The sequence below is a fragment of the Anoplopoma fimbria genome, chromosome 18 (assembly GCF_027596085.1).
Source record: "Anoplopoma fimbria isolate UVic2021 breed Golden Eagle Sablefish chromosome 18, Afim_UVic_2022, whole genome shotgun sequence".
Taxonomy (NCBI): domain Eukaryota; kingdom Metazoa; phylum Chordata; class Actinopteri; order Perciformes; family Anoplopomatidae; genus Anoplopoma; species Anoplopoma fimbria.
The window spans coordinates 5,727,414-5,754,627 of record NC_072466.1 but is presented as its reverse complement, the minus strand read 5'-3'; the positions used below and the strand labels follow the sequence as shown (position 1 = coordinate 5,754,627).

Here is a 27,214-nt window from a genome sequence, read left to right as displayed (position 1 = left end):
GAAACACATGTAGGATTGGTGCATTTATAGTTATGTATGAAACATATTTACCTCAGACACGGCTCTCTGAAAAAATGATGTCTGAAATAGCATTGCTTTTCCATTTCTCTCCTTCTTCACTTCACACAAACTGGGGTCAAATATCAGAGTTTTTCAGAGGGTAATTGGCACCAAACTGCGAGCCTCAAGAGTCTGTTTTGTTTACTGAGAAGAATTTGGCATCCTTGAGATGCCGCTCTGCTTTATCGCTCTGTCTTTCTGAACCAACTGCAGTATGCTAATCCTTGAAGACTTCCGCTCTCCCACCTGCCAACCCTCATTATTTTCATGCTATTTTTAAGATAAACAAGGTAGAGTAGCTCGGCGCCAGTGAGACTTCCTCCTATCATGAGTAAAGAAGATGGAGATGGCAAACTGGGAAAAAAAACAAAACAAACAGGCAAAGACCTCATCAAATAGCTCATGCCAAGATACCCCGATGATTCTGAGACACCGACCACATGAAAATTAACTGTTTGAAGTTTAAATATTGTTAAATGAATGATCCAGTTTTATGATAAATAATGTGTACTTCATATCAAATTTTATATTACTTTATATGTCACCAGAGCACTTAAGGGATAGGTTTGCTATTTTCAACTCTGCCATAAAACTATTCCTGGTTGTTTACTTTGTAACATGAATGCTGTATTTCTAGTGTTTTCCTTGTGATGGTTGTAGTGAATGATATTATATTACTTTATAGAGTTGTAGAATCCAGTGTCAGAGTCAGAGGTCAGTTTTGTCATCTGATACGCGTTCATACACATAGATTTCTAACTCTAACTCTAGACTTCCTGGAAAAGATTTCCCCCAAAGTACAGCTAAAACATCACAGCCACCAATAATGCTTTGATAGGGCATATTGGTGACGTTTTAAGATTAACTGGAAAAATGGGAATTTATCCTTTTCTTGTATTGAATTCTTGTTTCAATTTGTTGGCATTTTAGAGTCAAAGGTTTTTACAGAGGGAATTTTGAATATCTCTTTTCATCACTCCATAAATCAGAAAATACTGGCAAAGGCCTTTAAAAAAATCCCTCTTGGCCATGTTTTTAGTCATAAAATGTTCTATGAATCAGGCTATAAATTATATATGAACAAACCCCTCTGTAAAAACCTTGAGAATATAGATAGGAATGAAACTTTAAGAAAGGAGATGCACTTATGACTTCTGGTGACTAGTAGTTCTCTTGAATACCTATGTTGAATACACTTCCTGTAAGTCGCTTTGGATAAAAGCGTCTGCTAAATGACTGTAATGTAATGTAATGTAATGAAACTGGAAGGTTAGGTGTATCTAAGTGCTACTGAAGTGAAGACTTCTAGCTCATAATCTGAGAAAAATATCATTTAGAGTAAATGGCCTTTAAAATAAAGGCATTTTAAAGACACTACAGGTAAATAGGGTACAAATATAACTAGAATATATCACCATGAGACCTCCCCAGTTGATTACGTTTGTGAGAAAATTAAGTTTTATGAAATGCTATGTTTCAATATGCCAATGAGGCAATAACTAATGCTTAACTTTGGTGATTTTAGGAGAAATCTACAGACTCAAATAGACAAAGTTGTAAAATAAAAACCTTTCCAATAGTCTGAAACAAGACTTGTTTTGGAACCAAAATAGCTCAATATTGAGTAGAACATAAAATGATGTTTTTGCCTGAAGCGTCTTTCCTTAAAGGCATTTATAAGTAAACAGATGACAACTAGGAAGACAGTTACTGGAAAATTCTACTCAAACACATTAAGTGGTGCAGTCACTGGTATCACCTGATCAAAACAATGGTTTGCACCCCTGGCTTTCCCTCTACACCTCTTGCCCTCCCCCTTAACTCTCGGATGTTCTTGGCCTTATCTCAAACACCTCTATCCCCACGCATACAATTAGACCCTTCCCCCCTCTCTCTGTACTCCATCCCACCTACTCTTGACCATTACCTTCATTAGCATAAGCACAATTGGCTAAACAGAGAAATGGCAGTGGGCAAAAACCACAAAACCAGTCTCAAAGCTCATTTCTATTCTTGAGCTGTTGGCTCGGATTGACCTCGTTTGCACATTTGGATGTAGTTACACAGTGGGAGGGATTTGTTCTTTTTTTTTTTTTTTTTATCCACCACACTGTCAACATGAATTAACTTGGCAAGACCCAGCATGTCTTTTGGGTCATAACATGCTGAAGAACTCTGCCACCAATATGCGATGTGTTAAACTGTCCAATTTATCCAAATGGAGAATGAAATCAACATGCAGCTGATGGAGCATGAGATGAGGAGGGTTTATTGGTATGCTTCAACCAGAACAAGGGCTCACTGACTTGTCAGGAGGACCAAATGATTCTGGAAAATTACAGAGATGATATACAGCGTTAGATATTGTGGTGCATGAAGCAACTGGTGGCTTTAACAATTTGCATGATTCTGCATTTAATGAGCTGAGATGATGAAGCAGCATTAAATACCCCGTGATATGAAAATTTTCCAAGCAAGCTTGAAGAAAAGGGCTGATGCTGGAGAATAGTTTACTGGTATAGAGCCAGGACATATTTCCTTACCTACAGACTGACTACAACACTGACATGTAATGATTAATAAAAATAAATACTTACAAACATTAACTGAAATATGCTTTTTAGGGTTCTAACAAAAAGCATTGGTTTGTTTTGTGAAAGGAGGAACTGTAACTACTTTATTTACTGAAAAAAATTGCATAATAGTGCAAATATCCCGCAATATTACAAGAAAATAGGTAGTTTTGAAATGAATGTCGCACACAAAAATAAACTTTTTTCATTTATATTCAGTTTTCAAGTAAAGAAACCATGTAAACTGCTTTTTTCCCCCCCAAAATAGAAATGTTGGAAAACTCAAACTTCACCAAAGGGTGCATAGTGGTAAAGGCAATACATTCAACAGTGTCATGGGAACCATTTCAGTGCAAATACAGTGTGAGCTTGACAAATCTCACAGTTTATATAGGGTTCATCACAAGTCAAGGAGGCATTTTTTGTCATCAAAAAAACGCCCAAATCTTGAGACAACCAACTTAAACTTCACGGTGCACAAAATGTGAGTACATTCAATAATCAAAAGTAGAGGTATGAAAAAAAGGACAGGAACCCTGTTTACAGAGGATGCTTGAGGAAGGAGTAAACTCATCTCTGAAATCAAATACTGGCTGCTCTTTAAATTCCAAAAAAAAAAAAAAAAAAAAAAAAAACTCTAGGAGCTCCCAGATCAATATCACAAATATCGACAAAAAAAATAAAAATAAATCACACATTTAAGCATTAACAATAAAACAATGAAAACCGAAAAAAAGGACGCAGAATACAATGCTTAGCAAGGATTAAAAGAGAACGGAGGAGAAACGGCTTCACTGATTGCCATTGAACAACAGCTTTGAACTGCCCTTTGCCTGGAGGGCAACATGCAGGGTTTAAACTGACCCACGACTTGGTTTCTTTTCACACATGTGCAAATGTCCAGGAGGGAGGAATGAGCCGAGGTGGTGGGGCAGAGGAAGGCACAAAATGCATTTAGATGCTAAACCAGTGCACTTAACAGTCTCTTAGAAGATGAAAACATGACGACTGCTGTGTGTAGGTAGTGTGTTTACAGTTAAATGCACAGTCTGAGAGACGCATGAGGGTTTTTGTGGCCGAGAAGTTCTCAACAAAGCATTCAGGTTGCTCCTGACATCCATGTTTTCCACTACATAAAAGCTTTTATACATTTACCCATGAACTAGTGACACCCCATGATGCAAAGCTCGCTTCCACATGTAGTACGTCGAGCGCGGGGTGAAAGGGAAGTAGGACCTGAACTCTTTGAACGTGGGGAAGGATTTCTCCTCAAAGCGTTGCTGCAGGAACAGCTTGGCCTTGGCCTTGAAGTTGGCCAGAGCCACAACATCCATCGCAAACATCTGCTCCGTCATGGGTGCCGTGCCGTGAAGGGTGTGCTTTGAATGTGGGGCGTCGAAGGGGGAGGTTTCTAGATATTTAGGACTCTCAACAAATGGGAGCACATGTTGGCTATCCGTCCTCCTCTGCATCATCTCGTCTTCTGTAGCAGCGATCTCCAGACTCTCCGGGAGGTCGATCCCTGCGTTCTGACTGACAATCTTCTTCTTGCGGTTCTGACTGCTACGCCAAAGCCAGTAAAAGCAAGGGGACATGGAGGGGAACTTGAGCTTGAACTTCGTCAGGGACCATTTGGACTTCTGGACGTGCAGCTTTGCAGCATCTCGGAGCTGTTTTTTACTCATGTACGCCAGTCTGAAGATTTTGTGTTTTCGCCTGCAGATTCTCATTCTGGGCACGAGAGGCTGGATGGCGTTAGGCAAACCTGGCGACAGACTTTTTGGACTTTGGCTCTTGTCAGCATCTGAGCTGTCCTCGCTGCTGCCAGCACTGCCTTTGTAACCGCCGTTGAACAGCATGGCCTCCCTCCTCCAGTTGTAGTAGGTCGACCTGGAGATCCCTGGGAAATTTCTTTTGAAGATCCTGAAGGGGAGGGAGGTGTTCATGGCGATGCAATTTTGCAGACAGCGCTTGGCTTCCTGCATGTGAGCTACATTCTGGGCCCGCTCCAGATCCAACTTGCCGAGGCCAAACATGCTGACCACGCTGTCGTGGTGGTCCGGCTCGTCCTGCTTAGCTTCAGGTGAGGACCAGACCTCCTGTTCCGTGCTCTCTCCGGGACTTATCTCTCCGGCCGACGACGAGGTGGAGAAGTTACCGCCGGTTTTCAGGAGCTCGTGCTTCCAGTTGTAGTACGACGACCTTGAGATCTCAGGGAAGAACTCTTTAAACTGGTGCAGAGGGATGAGCTTGCCTTCCAGGTAGCAGGCCTGCAGGAAGTACTTTGCCTCGTACCTGGCTGCTGACTTTTTGCAGTGCTCCTGCGTCTGCCTCTTCCAGCGGTAGAAGGTCCTCTTGGTGATGTTGTACTTGTCCTTCAGACCCGGGTAAGAAAGCTGCGAGTCCTGGTTCTGCAGCTCCTCGCTCTTGGTCGGAGACGCCCTCTGCTCCCTGTCAGGGCTTCCAATCGTGAGGTCACTTGTCTGGACAAGTGCCACAAAGTGGTTGGGCCTGAACGATGACCCGGACTGCAGCTCGCCAGACCACATGATGTGGAGGGCCAGGGTCTCACAGTCTTTTGGCAAAGTCCTTGGACGTATGATGCGGTTGAAATACGGTCTGATCTTGAGGTTGAACATGGGGTAGATGGAGTAGATGTTGAACTGTAGGACCGATGAGAGCGCGTACACGTGCCACATGTTGGCGTAGGAGCCGGGGAAGCAGGACGCTTTGACATCCGCGTCAAAGATGGCCTCCAAGACCGTTGCAGGCAGGTTTATCATGTCCTCAGACTCTTCAGCACAGAGGCTGAAGCGAACGGCCTGAAGCATCATCTTTGAATCGATCATCCCAGACAGATAGTATCTCTTCCACAGCACCATCTCCACTACAGTCCGTACCTTTGGGCAATAAAAATGCAATTAAAATCATGAAGTGCACGTATTAAGAGATAGAAAGAGACTGTATTGATTATATAAGTGCACCAGTGTACATTTAGATCATACAGCCTGAGATTATAAACCATTGCTCACCTGTAGCTCCAAGCTCAGTCCAGTGTTGCCCACTAACAGCATGCTAACTGCATCAAACAGGAGGTTGCCCTCTCCATTGCAGTTTAGAGGAAGGAGGCCCATGGGCGCATCAGGCGGGTAAAGGCCATGAGCAGTGTCGTCCACGCCTGCCCACTCAGGGAAATCCTGACAGGGGGACTCTGGGAGCTGGAAGGGAGCGAGGACCTGGTCCACCTCCAGGGCCACTCTGGTCAGGGCGTCCAGGCCGGAGCTCTCCGTGGCGTCCTGGAGATCCGCCAGAACCGACAACACGACCTCCTTCCTCTGAATCATACCTGGTGATCTGGTGAGAGCTGGAGGGGAAGAGGGGAGGACGGTGAACAAAAGGTTAAGGAAAGCTCAGATGATTCGGAGAAAGTTCAGTGATACTAAACAACAGGGGGGGGAGACCCAGGGAATGTGTTCATGCTGTTGTAACTAGTGGAATAGATTATGTAGATTACTGTGCTCTATCCACACTCAAACAACAGCTGCCGCTTAATCACAGTGCTGCTGGTGCATTTTAGAGTCACAACTAAATAAATACATCTCACATGTTGAATATCATTGCACTAGTTTAATTCCTGCACAGTTTAACTGATCTACGAATGCATTTGCTGTGTCACTCACCTCATTGAGCCCAGTCTAACCAGTTTTTTTTTTTTTTTACAAATGTAATACTAAGGCTGTGTTTTTAGGCTTCATACAGATTGCATTCAAGCAAAAGTCAGTAAAATTCGATTTTACTGGCTCCAAAATATGACTTGCTGTGTGAATTTGAAACTTATAAAAAAAATATAAATATTTATCACTTTCAAAAGACCTCAATCATTTTGTCTGTTGTGTTTGAGGCTCCCTGTGATTCAGGTGGCGTTTATCTTATTATCAATTACAATTAAAACGCAACATAACTGCGCGTCTGCATTAAAAACAACACACATTTCTCCTCATTAATCGCAAAGCAAAACGATATTTTTGAAACATCCATTGTCCTACCTGGTCGTCCAGAGAGACTCAAAGAAAGTCACTTGTTGATCGCGGAGGGTTTCACAGCTGATAGCGTTGATCTCTCTCTCTCTCTCTCTCTCTCTCTCTATCTCTCTCTCTCTCTCTCTCTGGGAGTTTTAATCCATTGTATGCGTGCAGCTCCACAGTGTCCTGTCCTCCGGTGGGCAGTGGAGCTTTTTTGGGAGTGATAAGCAGCACCTCCTTTCAGGAAATTGTTAATCGTCGATTCGTTTTGTTTTGTGTGTGTGTGTGTGTGTGTGTGTGTGTGTGTGTGTGTGTGTGTGTGTGTGTGTGTGTGTGTGTGTCTCTGCGTCTGGAGACACCTCCTTCCTTCCCTCCCCCCTCCTCCTCCTCCTCCTCCTCCAGTAGACTACAGCCAGGGTCAATTTCAATGTGAAGTGTTAACAAAAGCCAATGTGTCAGGGGGCCCAATAGAGCACAGAGGAGGCCTTGTAGGTTAACAGGTATCGGTGCTTTTATGTTCCATCAACACACTTTTTTTTTTTTTTTACCTTTTGTCAAAGCCAACAGTTCACTTTCAAGGTTATTTGTCAAACATTTGACACGACAATAAGGTTTTTTTTTTTTTTTGCCTCATAACTAAAAGATCTTTGTTTCTTATGTGGTTGCATGATATATTTGGAGTTTACTTTTATTGCTTGCAAACCTACACTTCAAATTCTTAATGCAAATCAGAACATTTGCAGCAGTGAACTTGCTCCTTCTTTATTTTTGTATTTATTCTTCAGTTTGCGCTCCACGGACAGTTTGTGGATTAGAGTCTAAACATGTGCAGACAGGGTGTGGACGTGAGCTCTAGGAGAGGAGAGCAGGGCTCCAGGTCTGCTTGTTCCTCCGCTGTATCACTTTTAACACCTCCTCTCCTGCCTTTTGCAGGATTTCAGTAATCAAGGCCTTTTGTTCCACACACGCACAACAATCCCAGTGACTGTCCCCCAACCCCCCACTACTGTAGACCCATACAAACACACACACACACACTCTCACTCACACGCACACACACACCAGGGGACGGCAGCATTTGGCCCCCGTTGATCTGTCCACTCCAAGCGCTTGGCAGACGAGCTGGTGCCTGAGTTCACTGGGGTTCAAGGCTTCGATCTGAAGCTTATCAGCTATTTAGACAATGTGTGAGTGTGTGAGGGGGGGGGGTTTACAAAAGAACAGAGTCTCAATTTCACCACTTTGGTTTGTATTTCTGCCATTGCAAGCTGAGACACAGCGTATAGACACCCACTTGTTAAAAGGTATGGTAATATGTGTGTTAATTTAGAACTCCTCTTCCCTGATAAGAGCTTCCTCCCCTCGCCGTCTTTGACCTCAAATGTTTTGGAAGTCACAGTTTGCTGCAATACAAGCAGTGACATCATTGTTACTTTAGATTTACTGACACATTTTGAAATCAGGTGGATGACATGTTTTGTAAGGAAAGGTCAAAGAAAGCGTCAAAGTAGTGAAAGAGAGGTCACACTGAAACCACTGTACACCTTTGAGTTTTAAAAGTCTAGTTTATAATGTATTATTAATATTTACAATAATACTAAGATAATACTAATATAAGCATGCTCCTACTGTGAGCTCAGGTGTCACCATGTTGAGAGCTTTTGAGAGGCAATCAAAAGGCTCCCTTAATCCTCTATTCACTCTTTCACTTCTTTTGATAAACCCTAAAGGGACATATCATATATCAAACATATCATTCCTCCTACCTGTGGTGCTGTTTATCTAAAAGGGTTGTTAAAGTGTGAGTTACAGAGTGTTGGAGATATCGGCCGTAGAGATGTCTGCATTGTCTTTAATATAATAGGACTATATGGCTATGTGCTCAAAGGACCCAACAATATATTTGGAAAGAATTAAACAGCAATGTCTCTTTTAAAAATCCTGACCAGAATACTGAAGATAACTCAAAGACATTGTTGTGAGCAGTTTCATGTAGGAACTATGTCTTTCAACCAGAGTTCCTTGACTCCATTGAGAGAAGGCCGACATCTCTACAGCCGATATGTCCACAACAAGGCGACTCACAACAAAACAATCTAGACTGCTAGAAAAAAATATTTTGGGTTGCACTGTCCCTATAAATTAGTTGCACTCTGTTTTTGTAGGACGCAATCAGGAAAATGAACAATCTTCCATGTCATGTGATATGTAACCAGGGCCTCTAACCCTTCCTGGTGCGGTCTCTCCACTTTTCTCATCCCCCCCACACACACTTTCTTGTCAATGTTTGTGTCTTCACCATCTCTTCAACCCCCTTCAGACTCCGGACCGTAGCCAATCACACGCCTTAGGTGTGTAGATTAGCTGTGCTGCACTGCACTGCGAACACAGTAGTGGGCTGGCTGCAAGCATTTAAAATGCAAATAGGGCAACACTGGGGCCGGCTCCGGCAGTCTCTCACCTGCTGTGGCTGTGTGTATGTGTGTGTGTGTGTTGTGTGTGTGTGTGTGTGTGTGTGTGTGTGTGTGTGTGTGTGTGTGTGTGTGTGTGTGTGTGTGTGTGTGTGTGTGTGTGTGTGTGTGTGTGTGTGTGTGTGTGTGTTGTGTTTGTGTGTGTGTGTGTGTGTGCAAGTGTGACTCGGTGTGTACTGGCCGGGGGGGAAAGTAGAAAGAGCTGAAGACTGAAGTGATTTCCACACTTAATTTAATTCAGCATGTTTGCACAAGCCAAACCTGGATTTGTTTTGCATTAAATGTACAAACACCAAAGCGTTGTCCGTGTCACTGAACAATGGCACCCAAAAATATGCTACTCTGTGACTAGTTGAGATTTTACACAACAAAGTCAGTGTTATTTGAGCTTTTTTAATCATGTTGTCTGCCACAACTTCTTCCAAGTTCCTCCACCTGGTTCGGACAGCAAATAATAAGCAGAAACGTTGCAGTCAATATACTATAGTTTGCTTACTTCGCTGGATTCAACAGTTGTCTTACCAGCTTGTCCAATATCCCAAATTGGATTTTGTGCAGAGTTACTGCTGGTCTGAACTTATTAAAAGTGGGATGTTCAGACTCTCTGTTCCTTGATATCTTGACCTTGATATTTGTACAGTCAAACATGACATGAACATGAACAGTAACACGTATTATCTTTAAATGTTACACAATGTTTCACCAAAGTTAGTTTACTGGAAAATATTTCTCTTTAAAACAACTGTAAGGCTTTTAATAAAAAATAACTGCAGACTTAATTGCCAAGGTTGTCATCTTTTCATTTATTTTTGACCTAAAGACACGTTTTCAACTAAACACCATGAATAACAAACTGGGCTTATTTCATTTACTACATCCTCACATGTACTCACATTCAGAAAATACATTGGTGAATTAATTGCCATAGCTAAAAAGAGAACTCAAACATATTGAGGTAGACTATTAAAATTCATGTAACATTTTACATGTCGTTAAATTGCAAAATAGCTGAGTCAAAGGGCAACATACTGGTTCATTGACAACTAAAGCTACATTAAAGGGATTTGGTGTGGAGAAAATCACATTATTAAAACAAATGGCACAGTTGGAGCTCGCAAACAAAAGGATTATACACTGCGGTTTATACGTTGGACGGCAGACTATTTGTATTGGACACAGGCGTATTCAGTTGACTCGTACTCATGGACCCAAACTCTGTCAGGATCAATGGGGAGCATGATGTCAGCGTAGACCACATCGTCTGCGTTCAAAACCTAAAGACACACAAGTCCGTTAACTTCAGAATTGGGGAAAAAAGCACAAAAGATTTTGTTCTAGAAATAGAATTGACTTACATTGTTGGTACTGGTCGTGTAGCAAGACTCATCCTGCAGCTGGCTTCCTAAAATAAAGATAGGAACACACAAATTCGTGTATTACTGCTATTGTGTAAACATAACCACTAAGACTGGTGTAGATTTCTCAAGTTTAGTTCTGTAGCTCTACAATTGCAAAATATTAACCATCATGTTCAAGGAAGTGGAAACAGAACATGTAGGATATTTGTAGCTTGCCTCAAAGACCACAAAGTAGGTGTGTGTGCATGTGGAAGTGATTGTGTAGCCTGTATGTATAGGAAGGTCAGTGCACATGTATGTGACAATGTTCCATGGTGGCAGTTTCAACAGACCCGTTCTATAGGTTCAAGAAGTTTAGGAGAACTTACTTCTTCTTCTTCTGTTCACCACGAACAATGCAACCAGCCCGGCCAAAACCACACATCCCACCACCCCCACAGCGGCGCCGATCGTGTCCCGGTTGCCACCTGGAAATGCAAATTACAACAATCATTTAACACGTCAAACTTTTGTATGCCTTAAACACTTCCTACAAATCCTCATCTTACCCTAAAGGAGTAGTTTAAGAGTTAGATATGAAGATTGTTACCACTCACATCATGTCTTTACACTTGAAATGAATACACTTATTGTAAGTCGCTTTGGATAAAAGTGTCTGCTAAATGACTGTAATGTAATGTAATGTAATGAAATGAAAATAAGGCTAGTTAGCTTAGCTTAACGGTAATAAAATCACTTACTAGCACCTCTAAAGCTAAGGAATTGACATTTCATTTGTTTAGTACTTAAAACCACTTGCAAAAATGACATGTCGCAGTTTTTTGGGGGGTTATTTGCAGTATTTTTCGGCCGGGCGCAGAAACGTCCTGGATTATCCCGAGGTTGGCTACCTCATGCTAAAATAAACTAACTATCTTCATATTTAGCAACAAAATGTAGAAAGTCGTAGCAATCTTCCCATTGGACTCAAATAATTGTGTTTCCCAAAATGTCCAACTATTCTTTTAATATTTAAATATAAGGCTTCCACAATAATCTAGAATATATTAACCCTGAATGTAAAAAGAATCAGCTGGAACATTATTAAAATGTCTGCCTTTTTGTTGTAGGAATATCAATTTAAATCTTCAATGATATTTATTAGTTATTGAGCATATTTTATAAGAAAAAGTGGAAGAAATGAGCAACAAAGCTTTTATCGTGAGAATAACATTGTACCTTGATTTCCAGGTTTTAGATCTATGACGATTCCTCTTCCCTTCCCTTTAAGAGCTACAAAGAAAATAGCATTTGTTATTATTAATTCCTTGCATTTAAAAGCTTGGAGCCTACTGGTAAGACTCAATCATACAGACCTGGGACTCGGACCAGCAGCTCCACTGAAGTTTGGACTTGTTTACCCACAGTCGCCCGGCACCTAAACTTCCTGTTTGGAGGACTTTGAAAGGCGACAGTCAGAATCACATTGCAAGGTGACTCCTGTTTTATCTGATGTTGTGAGTCCTCCTGTATCTCAGCGCCGGCTTCATCCACCCACGCCAGGCCGACCTGCAGCGCTTTATAACAATGTCTATTCTGTAGAAAGCTGAGGAGAATACACTGCAGAGTCACAGTTTTGCCCGGCATGAGGTTCAACTCTGGGGAGGCTGAAAGAAAGGACAAAAAACGTTTATTAACTATCTATTTTCAACTTTCAATTCTGTATCTGTCAGCAGTAGGACTTTAATCTTGACAGTGCTCACTACGAGAGGAGACATCTGGCCTTTTCGGGCAGCGATGACGTCCGACATCCTCCGCTGTGAGATCTTTGATTTGCAGAGTGCATTTTGAGTCCTTGTCCTCTGATGTGGCTGTCTGGATCGCTCCATTACTGACTATCGCAACGTAATCACTTAGTAAGCGCCTGCTGAGCTTCCATATATGAAAGCAGACTAGATCGTCCTCACACGGAACTGTAAGATCATAAGCCCGTTCAGTAAATATCAGACCATCTCCTGCATTTACACCTGGAGAAAGAAGGTAAATAGGGTTCAGATTTTCTACTAGCTGTCCGAGATTAGATTATAAAAGTATGACAAGATAAGATTGGGTTTATGTTGCACTTGCCTGTTGTGATAAAAGATAAAAGCAGCAGCCTCATCACGACGTGAACAATTCCAGCCATCCTGTGTGCAGAACTGTGCACTGTGAAAGGATCATCTAGAGATTCACTGTTGTTACACTGAACATTAGTCAATAGTCACATCCTGCATTTGCCAACATCCTCAACCAGATGAGTCCCACAGCGGGGGGAATTTGCATTTGATTACAGCAGCATAGGGTAAAGTGCGCACAAGAGACATAGTAAAAGAAAGACAAGATAAAAATAAAATGAAATGAAAAACAAGTATTATAAATAAGCAATAAAAAACAGTAAAATCCACAATAATTGAAATATTATATGTACAGACAGAAAAACTATTATAGCAATAATTGCACAGTGTATTTTATTGCACATGTGTCATGTGGTCTGCTGGGAGCAGAGTTGGTTGTGCAACCTGACAGCAGCAGGAAGGAAGGACCTGCGGTACCTCTCCTTCACACGCCGGGGGTGAAGCAGCCGGTGTGTCCTGCATGGGGTGAGAGGTGTTGTTCATCAGGGATGACAGCTTGGCCATCATCCTCCTGTCTCCCACCACCTCCACCGTATCCAGTGGACACCCCAGCACACTGCTGGCCTTCCTGACAAGTTTATTCAGTCTCTTCTTGTCAGCTGTCGAAATGCTGCTGCTCCAGCAGACCACTGCATAAAAAATGGCTGATGCCATTTATATTGGGGATCCTTTAAACAGAGGCCCCCTTTCACAGGAAATTGCTAAAAACCTGTGATGTCCAGATTCTTTCGTTAAATTGTAAATTGAAAAGATTGATTTTGCATTCAAGAGTGAAAATGTTCTCTCAATTAAGAGGGAAACGTTTTAGACATTACATTCTCTCTTTGTAAATAGGCATTTCATAACACTGCTGAATCAGGTTAACACATCTGACAATCAAAGAACTAGAACACACCATCAGTACAAAACACATTTGCTTATATGCTTTGCCTTGTGGATTTGTTAGATTATGTCTAACTAAACAAAGAAATAAATAAGTAAATAAAAAATAAAAAATAAAAATGAATAAAAAATATATTAAAATTACATACATATACATTTAAAAAAAAAAATGTAATAAAAAAAATGAATGTTTTTAAATTTTCCTAAGATTTATAAAGTGTATTGAGGAGAACTCTAGATTTTGTGCAAAATGGTTATTTTAATTTTATTGAGGGTTTTTGCATTTAGAATTAACATCTCTACATATTCTAAATATTCTTTTGAGGTTCCTATTAATCTTAGATTTTAGGTGTCAGTACAATTAGTTATTTACCTTTAAACCCCAATATATATAATAAATCTAAAATAAATGTGCATTGTCTTGTGATTGTGGTGGTCACACCATTTACAACATTGAAAAACTAGGCAACAGACCTCACTGACAACAGAGTCTCCTTCTTATTTTCTCTTAATGGTCTTTGGAACCAACATATAACCCTTTAAGCTGCAGTTACTGCTGCTCATCAGCAGATGGCACTCTGGTTGAAACTACAGTAATTGCTCCTGAAGGGACAATATTTTCCAGCACCTTTTCTCTGAGCAAGTGATCTTGTTGTTCTCTGTGATTCTGTCTTTCTCACGCTACAGGCTACACTGGACGTTGCGTCCAACCTTTTCCTCGTATCTTAAAGAGCTTTTAAAAATACATCCAAAGGTTTACAGCAGGCCATGTATTTGCAAATGCAATCTTCATTTCTTAGAAATAAGAAGTGTGATGTACAAAGACTGTTTTCTCTTTAATGCACCACACACATTACAAATCATTCACTGGGACATTTTGTTTTTGTGCTATGATCCTGTTATACAGTGAGTACTCGATGTTCCCTCATCTCATAAACTTTTAGATACTTTACGATTCAATCTGTCTGTGGTTCACCGTACAGGTGTACAGCTTAACCCAGAACAGTGAGAGCAGTGCTGGCTGGTTTCCTCTGCACTCTCTTGTACTTTATGAAGCACCCTTTGGATGTTAAAGGTGCAATGTGAAGGATTTGGCAGCATCTAGTAACCCGACCCGCCAGATGGTTTGTTACACAGAACCATGTGAGAAGCCATCATTGGAAACAGTTTGGAAAAGGGGGCTGGCACTTTCTAAAAATACTTGGCAGGTCATTTGGATGAACCAACTGTCAATCAAATTACTGCAGAGTCACGAGAAGAGCAAACATATCTCCATTCGGCTCCATTCTGTATTTAAATATAAACAGCCCATTTTAAGGTAACAAAAACCCAACCATTCTTATTTTTAGGCGATTTTATACAAAAGAAAATATATTTAAATCATATTATATTCCTCTTGTGCCAATAGAGGCCCCTGAATGGCACACATCATTCATTTTAACAGAAAGCAGGAAGTATGACACTTGCTTGTGCTGAATGCTCAATTAATCAGGTTATTAATAAAGCTGTGTAGGAAGAAAAAAAACATATGAGCTCATGAGTTTTCTTATGAGTAAAGCCTCCCACAGCCAGATAACACTAACAAGATGCTGTGTCAGCCCTGACTCTGACAATAGCAAACACAGGAACTTGTGTTTTTGATGTTTTCGTGATACCAACTTCATATCTGGCATATCTCTATCTCTCTCTCTCTCTATATATATATATATATATTTATAAATATATATGTGTGTAGAAAGCAACAAAAAAATGTAACAATCTTCAAGTAATGGTGCATCGGTCCAATGAGTAGCAGTAGACAATAACATTAGGTTTGATCAGGTTATGCTGCTCAACATAGAAAAGAGATAAGAGAAAAATTACAAAATCTTTTTCGCAGGAGTGGCCCATTATTATCATCAGTTGATAAATATGGGGACTATTATCATAACCCATAAGAACAATCGATTATTTGAATGTGGAATGCTGTATTTATCAGTGTAACAAGGGTACAACCAGCTGCTGAATCATTTTTATTTAGCCATTTGTACAGATCCTCAGTGACAAATCTAGACAAATAGGTTATGTACGACTAGGTTACAAAAATATCAAGTCTCACTTTTTCAGTTAAAATCTTTTCAGTGTAACAGCTAAATCAAACTGGTCAAATAGAGACTTTATAAACTGTTTTAACTCAGACATTCAGGGAACCACACAACTACTTCAGACCGAAAAATATATGTTATATATATATATATGTTATATATATGTAAATGTATATATTTACATCACCTCTTCAACACAATCTCACATTTAACACAGTTGCATCCTGTACATATTGCATCTTTCACATTAGCTGGACTTCATGTTAGCTGTCAAATGGCAATCTGATGAAATCTACAGTACAGTCAGAGATAACAGAATTATTGATTAAACATAAGCGACTTCTACAGACGTAACAGATATCCCACCGCACTTTCCCCACTTTCACATCTCATCATCAGCCACCGTGAAACCAGAATACAGCCTTGGAGAGTTCAAAGATTCTCAGCAGCATTGAACAATTCAAACTAGTGACATTTAAATTTGAGGGAACACAGGTGTGGTACATTCCACATACTGAAGGTTTAGTGCATCTGTGCACTTTCCTGCTCTCCAACGGCCTGTCAAGAAAATTCTTCTTTGACAAAATGACAGCAGCAGGTTGATTTGTTGCTAGTTTCACAACTTCAGACAGAGAGCTCTGATGAGCATTCAGTAGTAACCGGCTGAGGATTGACTGCTTTAACGGACACTGAAACATTAGCCTTTTTTGCACGGGGGAGGAGATTTGATTGCTTTACAGCAAGAAAGTCAACTTTCAGGTTTAAAATACAGAGAAAAATAACATCTGATAATGACCACACACATGCAGAAAGCAGACAATCCCCACTCACAAACAAATATAGTAAGTCACAAAATAGAGAAGTTGCAATAAAGCCCCAATCCAGATTGGGTACGGTGTATCTACCATGGGTAACCACACAGACACATTTGTCAAGTTAGTTAGTTAGTTAAAAGTTAACGCAGTTGGTTTATTCCAGTTGAAGACTTCTAGTGCTTTACGGGTACAAATGTTGTTGTTGTTGGATCAATTTAATTCAAATTTCCCCAACATGAAGCACGTGAAATTCTGATTTATATTAAATGCAATAAAAAAAAACTTAATAACTTAATAACTTAAATTTACCAAAAAACAATATGTGCAGTGGCACATGCAGCACCATGTTCCACTTCTGGATCAGGCCTTTTATAAAGGAGTACAGTTACAATGATAAAACTTCACATTGTTTGGTAAAACACAACATGCCAGACAGACAACCAAGATACCAACAAGACACCAAACATAACGCCATCTACAGTCCGGATTCACACACGGACACACTTTACATTCCGCCCCTGACCAGACCAGTGGATTTCTGTAGACAATGGTTACCGAAGCGTGCTTTAATGAGGATTAGATCATAGCTGCAATATACTTTTTGGTTTGAAAGCAGACGCACGTACGTTTACGTTCTGCGCACACATCCAATGCTACATTCCATCTCCCTTCTCTTGTTTGGCTCCTCAGAGGATACAGTTCAGGAACAAACGGGTGCTTCAGCTTCCTTTCACAAAATAAAAGTCTTCATATTATATTATATACATGTTATATATTTCATATAAGGCAGGATGTTTCCAATACACATTAAAAACAAAAATAATCCAAATCAATGATATATACAAGTGCAGTTAAACTCTGCACATTTCAACAGATATATAATAGAGATATCAATCTTGTCTCTATACACTCTATCTAGCCACACTCTTAGTTTAGTGGATCAGTAACAAGTTTAGATCAGTAAGAAAGAAACCATCCAAACCATCCACTTCACAAGCCTGCCAACCTTAACCTTAAATACTTGCTAAAAATAAATGTTGTCTCCTTTTTGACATGAAAGTAAAAATAATATAAACCAGGTATGTTTTGACTCAAAAGGGAATGACTGGTCTGATGTGAGACTGAGTTCGACAGTAATAAAAGGGTTTGTTTGTATATTTTGTCTTTCCATGCTTGTAAAGTGCCCAGGCTTGAGGGTGAGACCTCTGTGCGGTCACAGGCTGGAGGGTTGGGCCTGCTGCTGGATCTGTGCGTGGTGGCTCGGCTGAACCGCCTCACAGTCTTTGGGTCCCTCCTCCACCCCCCGAGCGTATATGAGGATGAGGGTGACGGTGGCAAAGGTAGCTGCATTCACGGGGAAGGCTCGTAGCAGCGTGGAGGTGAGGCCTCGTGTGAACACCATGTAGCCCTCCCTCCTGACGCTCTGACGCACGCAGTCGGCGATGCTGCTGTACTGGTTGACTCCGCCCACCCCGTCTGCCTGCAGCCGCGATTTGATCACGTCCACGGGGTAGGTGCAGAGCCAGGAGGCGATGCCAGCCATGCCCCCGGCGAACAGCAGTTTGAGGATCATGTAGCGGTCGTCCGGCTCGCAGCCAAGTCTGCGCGTCATCACATCGTAGGCCAGGAAATACACTCCGAAGCCAGGTGTCTCGCGGATCAGCGTGGTGACCATGCCTCGGTTTATACCCCGCAGCCCCTCCCGATTGTAGATGCGTACCAAGCAGTCCAGGGAATTCTTGTACAACTTCCTAGAGGACTTCTTCTCTCCAGTACCCTGCAATTGCATGCGTGTTTTGGCCAGCTCCATGGGGCAGCAGATGACACACTGGATGGCACCTGCTGCTGCACCGGCGAGGAACTGGTTCATGGGGGTGTCATGGGCCAGTATCCGCATGGTGTTCCCCTGAACACCAAACACTATAGCGTTGATGAATGCAAGGCCCATCATGGGGGATCCAATGCCTTTGTACAAACCAAACATCTGCGGAGAAGATCAGAGACGTCAAATTTTTAACACATCGATATATTTTCATTGTATAAACACAAACATTTAGGTTCTTACTTTAACCGTTTAAAGCAATTTAAGATTAAATTACCTGTCTCTTTGTCTTGAAGTTACATAACTCATTTAATGGATAAAACGCAGGTTTAAAAATCACCTTTTGTGCTCATAATTCGAAAAAGAAGGTTACCCAGCATGCAATCTTTTCAGAACAGCCAGAAAAAAAAGTATTTAAGAACAATGTTATACAACAAATAACTCCTGTGCAACTATCAACTATCAGTACATGTATGTAACCAAACTGCTGCTGAAATATAGCAAGCTTGCTCCTCCTCAAAGCAGAATATGCTTCAAAGTGTCATAAAGTAAAAGACACAATGTACTTCCTCTTTACAGGACAGCCTTTTTTGTCTTCCTAGCTTCTCTGTAATGAAGGTGCCTGCAGTATAAATGAAAAAATGTCAAACGCCCTGAGGCTACTTAAATATTTATTCTGGAAACAGGTACATCTTCAGTTTGCCCAAAGCAGTGATCTGCTACTGGTAGCTATCCAGTTACTTTGGATAACAAATCCTGTGATGTGTATACTTCTCATGACAATAGTTGTCCTAATTGCTTGGGAAAAAACATAAAACATTTTAAATAAAATAAAATCAAATCCATATTACACCAAAAGCTAAAAAAAAAAAAAAAAAAAAAAGAGACTAAATAAATGAGGTCAACAGGGGAAACTAAAAACGAAGCTTGTAAATAACCAAACCAAACATGTCCGACCACGTTCCACAAAACTACATGTGTCCGAGAATTTGGCCTCACAAGTTAAGGTGTCCTACTCAGTCATAAGACCAAGAGTGACATAATTCTGCTATCAGGTCCCTCTGATATCGCTGACTTACCATAAGAGACATGGTGGCTGGACCTTGCTAAAGTTAGGTTCTGTCAAACACCTATGTCATCGTGAGAAACGATGAAAAGTAGATGGCACATACCAAGAAATTGACTAAAGAAAAAAAAAACTTATTTCAGTAATCTTGAAAGACTGGAAAACCTTCACATGAGTCAGAGCCGAGCTGGCCAAGTGCCATACTGAACATACTGTACCGTGCATATGTTAGCAAAGAATCCACATACCGTCTCCTGCCGTATGATGGACTGGAAACAATGAAAGGTCCCGCGATACAGAGGCTTATCCGCACTCTGGACCTGCAGCCTCACCTGGAAAAAAATACATTATTCAGTGGTCATTTAAAAACCTCTGACAAACAATCCATAACAGAGGACAGGGAGTAAGATAACTGAAATGAGTCATGTTCAATTCGGTTGGCTACAACGCACAGTGATGACATGGCAAGTTTATAAAAAACATTTTGCATGAGGCATTCAATACATATGTTCAGAACATACTGACATATCTGTTTAACAGTTTTTTAAATGTGCATTTTAACAGAGAATGACCTAAAAAGGTCTATAAAGTTTTTATTAAACTCTGTTATACATGGTGCCTTAAAAGAAAAACTTTTTTTCCCCACCTTAACTGTGTCAAATGGGTGTCCAACCAAAACCCCAGCAGCTCCTGGAGACAAAGAAAACAACTGTGAGAACATCTGCTGAGGCTTATTTACCCTGAAAGTTTCGACACATTCCATTTTTTCTGATTCTTTTCAGAAATCTGGACCACATCGGGCATTTTTTAACCATTTTTTAAAAGTCTATTTGATCTTAAAAGGACACTAAAACTGTTGCTGCTGGCACTGTTGTTATGCTGCCATCTCCTCCAGGGTAACACGACCTTATCGAGCCTGAGCCAGCTCACTGGGCCTCATCACCCTCTAAAACTTTCTTTAGGGCGCCTTTGAACGTTACATAACCTGGGATTTTGCAGCGCATGCCAACGTTCTGAAGCCAGTTTGGGCTTCACATCTCAGTCTATGTTCAAACCCGATAACAGTTCCTGGACAGACCACAAACAACATTAAGAGTTAGCCAATAAACTTAGAAAGTACCATCAATCGCAGAAATGACAGTATTACATTTTTACAGTAAATGAGACGATGTAAATTCTGCAGGACCGTTTATTTAAATACTTTGGTATGTATTTAATATCTGTGTGTTAGATCATTGTGAGCAATGATGACATTAAATGAATATAATGGTATTATGACAGATTTTCCAGAAAATCTACTATATCAGGATATACTATATCAATATTATGACATTAAATATCATATACCACGAAGAGGATTTTATTCATATCTTCCACTCCAATGACACGAATAACATCAAAATAGTCATAACATCTTGTGCTGCAACTAGCAAGTATTTTCATTACTGACAGATCTAATGAATATTTGTTTTAATAATTTAGTCAACATTAAAAATCAGTGACAAACACCCATAAAAAGTTGGTAAATAAATGGTTTATTTACTGGCCCACCTGTGTCACCACATGGCTAGCTTATCCGTCATAAGAACCTGCTTTGTCACCTGACCCATTTGTAAAAAAGAGCCAATCAGGAATGAGTCCCAACTGTGAGCCAGGAAAAGAACACAAGCCGGCGTGTTTGACACAATGACTACAGGTCATTGACCTCAATGCACTGGTGTGATCCAGGTACTGATAAAGAAACCAGAAGACGGTGTTGCATCATGTTGCTCTTTCCAATGTGTCACCACCCATCTTTTTAATGTGAGCCTTCCTCGTAGCACTTATTGCATTCGTATTAGTTGTTGCACTTACTGTATTCGTATCAGTTCGCTGCACTTATTGAATTCGTATTCGTTTACTGCACTTATCCTATTCGTAGTAGTTTGTAGCACTTATTGTATTCGTATTAGTCTGTTGCACTTATTGTATTCGTATTAGTTTGTTTCTGTACTTTTGCTCTGGTTTATGCTTTAAGATGCTTGTTTAAGAAAGGAGATGCACTTATGACTTCTGGTGACTAGTAGTTCTCTTGAATACCTATGTTGAATACACTTCCTGTAAGTCGCTTTGGATAAAAGCGTCTGCTAAATGACTGTAATGTAATGTAATGTAATGTCTGAACATGAATGCAAAAAAGGATGCCACTAAGCTAACTTTGTTTAGAGCTGAGCACAAACTAGGCCGTCCCAAACCGCAACAACCAGCTTCCTCTTTTGTCTGTAGATGGGTCCCTCAATACTACTACACTGTGAGACGGTGGGACAAACCACATGGTCTGCAAAGCCAGAGGCTGTTAAGAAAAGAAAGCATAAGATTGGTCTGTGAAGGGGTGTGTACTGATTCATGATTCATGTCGTCCTGCCAAGCCGTTCTAGCTTGAATGCTCAGGTTGCACTTGTGTTTGCATGCTTTCAGTTCCCAACAGGGTGACACCATTAATGCAGAAGGTTGGAGCACCCTTGGTTATCAAGGACATAAATAGTTATATCCCTAACAGGCCATGTAATATACTGTAAACTTGACAAAACCAGCTACCTAGCTAATAGATTCAATTTATTTCAAATAATGCACATGACAACCTAACCTTCTATGGTATGTTTATTAGCAATCGCAAACTGTGGGGGGAAATGACATCAGTGAAAAGGATGTAGGATTAAGTGCTAAACTATTGTGAACTTCACATTATAAGATAAGATAAGATAAGATAAGATAAGATAAGATAAGATAAGATAAGATAAGATAAGATAATCCTGTATTAGTCCTGCAGTGGGGAAATTTGCAGGATTACAGCAGCAGAGTATAGTGCAAAAAAACAGATCAAAACAAGTATTATAATAAGAAAATAAGTTAAAAAAAATCCACAATAACTCAAATATTATATAAACAGACAGAATAATTGTTGCATCATACAGTGTATTGCACATATTTTTGCATTGCACATATTGATATAGTGGTTTTTGGGGGGATGTGTGGTCTACTGGGAGCAGTGTACTACCTGACCCCCTGCAGACACTTTACACTCCCTCAAAGTCAAAGTCTGCCAGCAGGTCAAATGCAATCAGAGGTATTCACAGCGTTTTGCTGCTGGGTGTTTGGACACTTACCTCCGATGCATCCAGCAACGAAGTCCATAGCTGCTCCTCAAAGTCACCCAGCTGAAGGACTAAATACCAGGCTCTCCTATCTGACACTCCCCGTTCGTTAGCACAGGCCACAAATGCAGACAATTATGTATTTAAATGTATTGTTTAGTTCTTAATCCTCTTTCTTATCACCTTAACGACCTCACACCCTTTGTGGCGTTCAGAGTCAATGCGGACACTCTCTCCGCTGCAAGCTGGCGTCGCAGGGAGTGATGAGTAGAGGAGAGAGCGGAGGGGGGGCGGGACCTATCAGCCGCTCTGTCCAATCAGAGTGCAGAGATAACGCCGACACCCCGCTTCGCACGCTAATGCTGCTCATTCATTGGCTGCTTGCCGCCAGGGGCTCCCTGCGTCGATATGCGTCACAGTGGCTGGGATGTTTGGCTTTGTGAATGGACTGTCCCAGAGTGTCAACGAAGTCACCGGTCAGAGGATAAAGGCGTGCTGCAACATTCACAAAGTGTGTGTTTGATGCGTTTATGTACTATTCATTATTGTGCAGCTTCTAGAAATAGTATAATAGTGTAATAGTATAATAGTATAATATATAATATATAATATATAATATATAATATATAATATAATAATATATATATAATATAATATAATATAATATAATATATAATATATATACAGTACCAGTCAAAAGTTTGGACACAACTTTGAAGAATCTAAAATATAAAACATATTCTGGTTTGTTGAGCATTTGTTTGTTTATATTAATCTACAATGTAGAAAAAATAAAAATAAAGAAAAAACATTGAATGAGAAGGTGTGTCCAAACCTTTGACTGATACTGTAAATATATATAATATATAATATAATAATATATTAATATAATAATATAATAATATAATAATATAATAATATAATAATATAATAATTTAATAATATAATAATATATTAATATAATAATATATTAATATAATTATAAATAATATAATTATAGAATAATATAATATAATAGTATATATATATATATATATATATATATATATATATATATATATATACATATAATAGTATAATAGTATATTAGTATAATAGGATATCTAGCAATAACAGTTCCACTAAAAATTATTTGCATTTTATATATATATATAATATATAATATATAATATAATATATATTTTTATGAAATAATTACAATGGCAGAAAAAGTGTCTTTAGTTAACCATTAATAAATACATTTTTGCAGACTGTATATACCCAACTTGCCTATGCCAACCATTCATTCGGCTATCTTCGGAGAGAAGGCGGGTCCTACGGTTTTTGCCGAGCCCCCTGTTCGTCCTGTAACATTGGCCTCTTCCCCACGTCATGTAACAGAAAAACACGCTGAAGGTTAGGGCTCCACACCGGAGGCAGAATGGGCTCACTTCTGAAACACATCCGCGGCGCACTCACCATATGACAGGATGCATATCGCTGACTTTGTGTCTGGATCGGTTGCAGGTAAATAGATAACCTACTGTATTAATGGAGCGATAACCATATGGCAGCATGTGTCATACCCTGACGTTCATTTGTGACGTAATGTGTTGTACAACGAGTTCTGCATGTCTTACACTGGTGTGTATGTGTCACTTTACCCTGCATGTATTTAACCTGGATTTCAGTCATAGTAGAAGTAGTAATTGACATATCCCTGTTATATGCACACTATTTCTTAGTATTGTGTATTTTGTCTATTCAAGCCATTCTTTTTTTTATTTTTATTTTTATTTTTATTTTTTTTAAATGAAAATGTTAAAGTTTAAATGTTTGTTTGTTAAAGCCCATAACCTTGTGCATCACTGTGTTTCTACCATGTCCTTGATGCTCTCACAGGAGCATGTGGAGTTGCAGTGGGCTACCCTCTGGACACTGTAAAGGTATACTGTTTGGAATGTGTCCTTAAACATGACGTCAAAAATAGTGGCTATGTCATAAATGGATGGTCATTTTTTTTAAAAGTCATATTCTTATTTTTACTAGGTCCGGATCCAAACCCAGAAACAGTTCACTGGGATATGGCAGTGTGTGGTGACAACATTTTCAAAAGAAGGGGTAAGTGGAAAAGGTGTTCAAGTGTTCCTGCTACCAAATGTTGTCCCCGGTAAGTTGTTGAGAAGCAAAAACAATATCGTGTGTGTGTGTAGAGCATCATGTAAGCCGCCACGCTGCTGGAGGCCCAGGCTGTATTGTAAAATAAGCTGTTTTTTTTTTTTTAAAGGTGCTCTTAAACAGTCCTAAATCAACACAAAATGTAAAACAGGCCTAACTCAACACAAAATGTAAAACAGGCCTAAATCAACACAAAATGGGAATCATTTTTGCATTTACTTTAATGTCAAAAAGTCCCGGGGGTCAAGAGCATCCTGCTGAGATAGAATAATATTGTGTCACTGTGTCAAAAGCGAAACAACATGTGAACTACACATTTTCAACAACCTTCTTGTGACGAACATTAGTCAGGGTGTCTGCAGGTCATCACAGTAGCTTTGGACTTGGATGCAAGTTAGCCCATGTGGGAATGTAAAGACAATTGAATTGAAAAGTAAAGTGAAGCGATAAATGGGGAGTGAGGTGCTGTGTTTGCTACGTTTTTATGGTTTATCATTTGGTTTCTCTCACTTGTGTCATCAGGTGCATGGCTTCTTCAAAGGCATGACCTTGCCCGTCACCACGATCGCTTTGACTTCCTCGGTGGTGTTCGGCACATACAGGAATTGCCTACAATGCATGACTCAGGCGCGTGGAGCTGGTCCGAGCACAAAACTAGAAGTCTTCCTGTCGGGTGGGATGGCGGGGATGACTCAGGTATCAGATACTTTTACTAACCCTATGAAAGTTCTTGCAGTACTTGCATCATTAGTGTGTTCCATTGCATCTGCAATTGCGGCTGCAAAAGGGAAATGCATAGTTTACATCCATGTGTATATGTGGCTTATTTGCCAGCTAAAGCACACATGAAGTACAGTTTCCATCATATCTCCAGATGTGTGTAGCTTTGCAGTTTTATTTGCCCATGGTTTTGAGATATCTGCTTCTGAGATTTCTGCCTTTGCATCTCTCCTTATCTGCCTCCACCAGACATCAATGATGTCTCCAGGTGACATAGTGAAAGTGCGCCTGCAGTGTCAGACGGAGTCCATGCGAGGAGGAACCAGCATGCGCAAACCCAAGTACCGAGGTCCAGTTCACTGTCTGCTCACCATTATCAAAGAGGAGGGGTTCAGGGGCCTCTACAGAGGAGCGCTTCCGCTTATGCTGAGAGATGGGCCGTCGTACGCCACGTACTTTCTGACTTACACCACCCTCTGTGAATTGCTGACGGACAGCGGCCAGAAAAGACCAAGTGAGTGAAGTCAACACCGCGTTTTCTTTCAAGAAAAAGACTTCTGTGTGTTGTTGTTTTTGTGTGGCATTTACTCTTCTTGTATGCCGATCTGTGTCAGCGTTGTCAAACTTTCTTTCTGCATGTTTTCATATTTTCATTTCGAGTCACAATTTATAATTAAAAAATATCTGACCTAAATTGACAATGTTGCACAAGCTTTAATGTAGCTCATATCCTTGAGGAGGAGCACTACCAAGGCCAATAAGAACGTCATGGGCCCGCTTAATGGCAAATGCAAAAACTCTTTCCCCTTGATGTTAAAATCAGCTTCAGGTTTAAAAAGACAATTAAAAATTTGAAATGTCAGTGTGTCTCTCTAACTTCGGCGTCTTGTCTTATCTTCTCCAGGTCTCAGTGTGGTGATGCTGGCCGGTGGAATAGCGGGAACGGTCGGCTGGTCCATAGCGACCCCCATGGACGTGATCAAAGCCCGTCTGCAGATGGACGGAGCGCAGGAGACGAGGCGGTACAGGGGTTTCTTTCACTGCTTCACTGAGACGGTGAGGGTGGAGGGTACCAGGGTGTTCTTCAAGAGCTTAGGCATCAACTGTTTGCGCGCGTTCCCCGTCAACATGGTGGTGTTTGTTACATACGAGAGTCTCACCAGCTTTCTCCGAGACGGACCTGACAGTACCGACCCTCCTCGTTTAGTGTTGGAATAGCATGCACTGACTCCATTCTCAATGCCTGAGTTTTTACACATATATATATATATATATATATATATATATATGTAAAGGTCTAGTGAATTGCAATATATTTATGAAACGATTCTTTTTACAGCGGTGATTAATATTTCATTTGGTAGAGTAATGTATTCTAATATGCTCAGGGGGTTATAGATTGGACCAGCCAACCTTTCACCACTAGATGGCCTCCCTGGCCTGCTTGTTACAGTTTTTTCTCCTTCGCTCTTTGACATGAGAACATTCTACATGAATGAAGAAGAAGAGCAGAAGAGCAGCACACCGAGAAACCTCAAGTGTTTTTTTTAGACTGCCCAAACATAAGCTTTGATGCCCATCCAGTCCCTCGCTGCATGTATACATATTATATCATCCATGACTCTTTTCCAGCTCCGTAGCAAAGCTGGAAAAGCTGGACAATCGAAATAAAACAAAATATCTTGATATTTTAAGCACTGATGAACTGGACATATCAAATTGTTATTCTATTAATAGAACTATGACAAGAAACAGTGCAGTCTGGATGATCAGCTAATGTTTGCTTATCACTGTTACACACTAAAATGTTATGACCAACTTTGAGATCCTCAGAGCAAATTGTCTGTAATCAACAGACGGAGCACATCTATAAATTCATTTGTTTTATTCCATCTTC

The 27,214-nt window shown here is 40.3% G+C and overlaps 4 protein-coding genes across 4 annotated transcripts; 1 reads left to right on the top strand and 3 right to left on the bottom strand.

Moving 5' to 3' along the window:
* Positions 1 to 3,285: 3,285 nt before the first annotated feature.
* vrtn (vertebrae development associated) lies at positions 3,286 to 6,923 on the bottom strand. The gene is made up of 3 exons (XM_054618745.1): positions 6,680 to 6,923; positions 5,666 to 5,997; positions 3,286 to 5,533 (listed from the first exon to the last, which is right to left on the bottom strand). The coding sequence occupies exons 2-3, from the start codon at positions 5,975 to 5,977 to the stop codon at positions 3,785 to 3,787; spliced, it is 2,061 nt and encodes a 686-aa protein (XP_054474720.1). The 5' UTR covers positions 5,978 to 5,997; positions 6,680 to 6,923; the 3' UTR covers positions 3,286 to 3,784.
* A 2,984-nt stretch (positions 6,924 to 9,907) lies between these two features.
* On the bottom strand, positions 9,908 to 12,669 carry LOC129107328 (uncharacterized). The gene is made up of 7 exons (XM_054618788.1): positions 12,591 to 12,669; positions 12,227 to 12,490; positions 11,840 to 12,130; positions 11,703 to 11,756; positions 10,853 to 10,951; positions 10,482 to 10,528; positions 9,908 to 10,400 (listed from the first exon to the last, which is right to left on the bottom strand). Exons 1-7 carry the CDS (start codon positions 12,646 to 12,648, stop codon positions 10,287 to 10,289), a joined length of 927 nt encoding a protein of 308 aa, XP_054474763.1. The 5' UTR covers positions 12,649 to 12,669; the 3' UTR covers positions 9,908 to 10,286.
* A 4,962-nt stretch (positions 12,670 to 17,631) lies between these two features.
* On the bottom strand, positions 17,632 to 22,480 carry slc25a29 (solute carrier family 25 member 29). The gene is made up of 4 exons (XM_054618971.1): positions 22,453 to 22,480; positions 19,953 to 19,996; positions 19,555 to 19,638; positions 17,632 to 18,402 (listed from the first exon to the last, which is right to left on the bottom strand). The coding sequence occupies exons 1-4, from the start codon at positions 22,478 to 22,480 to the stop codon at positions 17,632 to 17,634; spliced, it is 927 nt and encodes a 308-aa protein (XP_054474946.1).
* Positions 22,481 to 23,823: 1,343 nt separating this feature from the next.
* slc25a47a (solute carrier family 25 member 47a) lies at positions 23,824 to 26,555 on the top strand. Its single transcript, XM_054618897.1, has 6 exons — positions 23,824 to 23,946; positions 24,322 to 24,365; positions 24,469 to 24,540; positions 25,120 to 25,293; positions 25,567 to 25,831; positions 26,222 to 26,555. The coding sequence occupies exons 1-6, from the start codon at positions 23,910 to 23,912 to the stop codon at positions 26,533 to 26,535; spliced, it is 906 nt and encodes a 301-aa protein (XP_054474872.1). The 5' UTR covers positions 23,824 to 23,909; the 3' UTR covers positions 26,536 to 26,555.
* Positions 26,556 to 27,214: the final 659 nt, after the last annotated feature.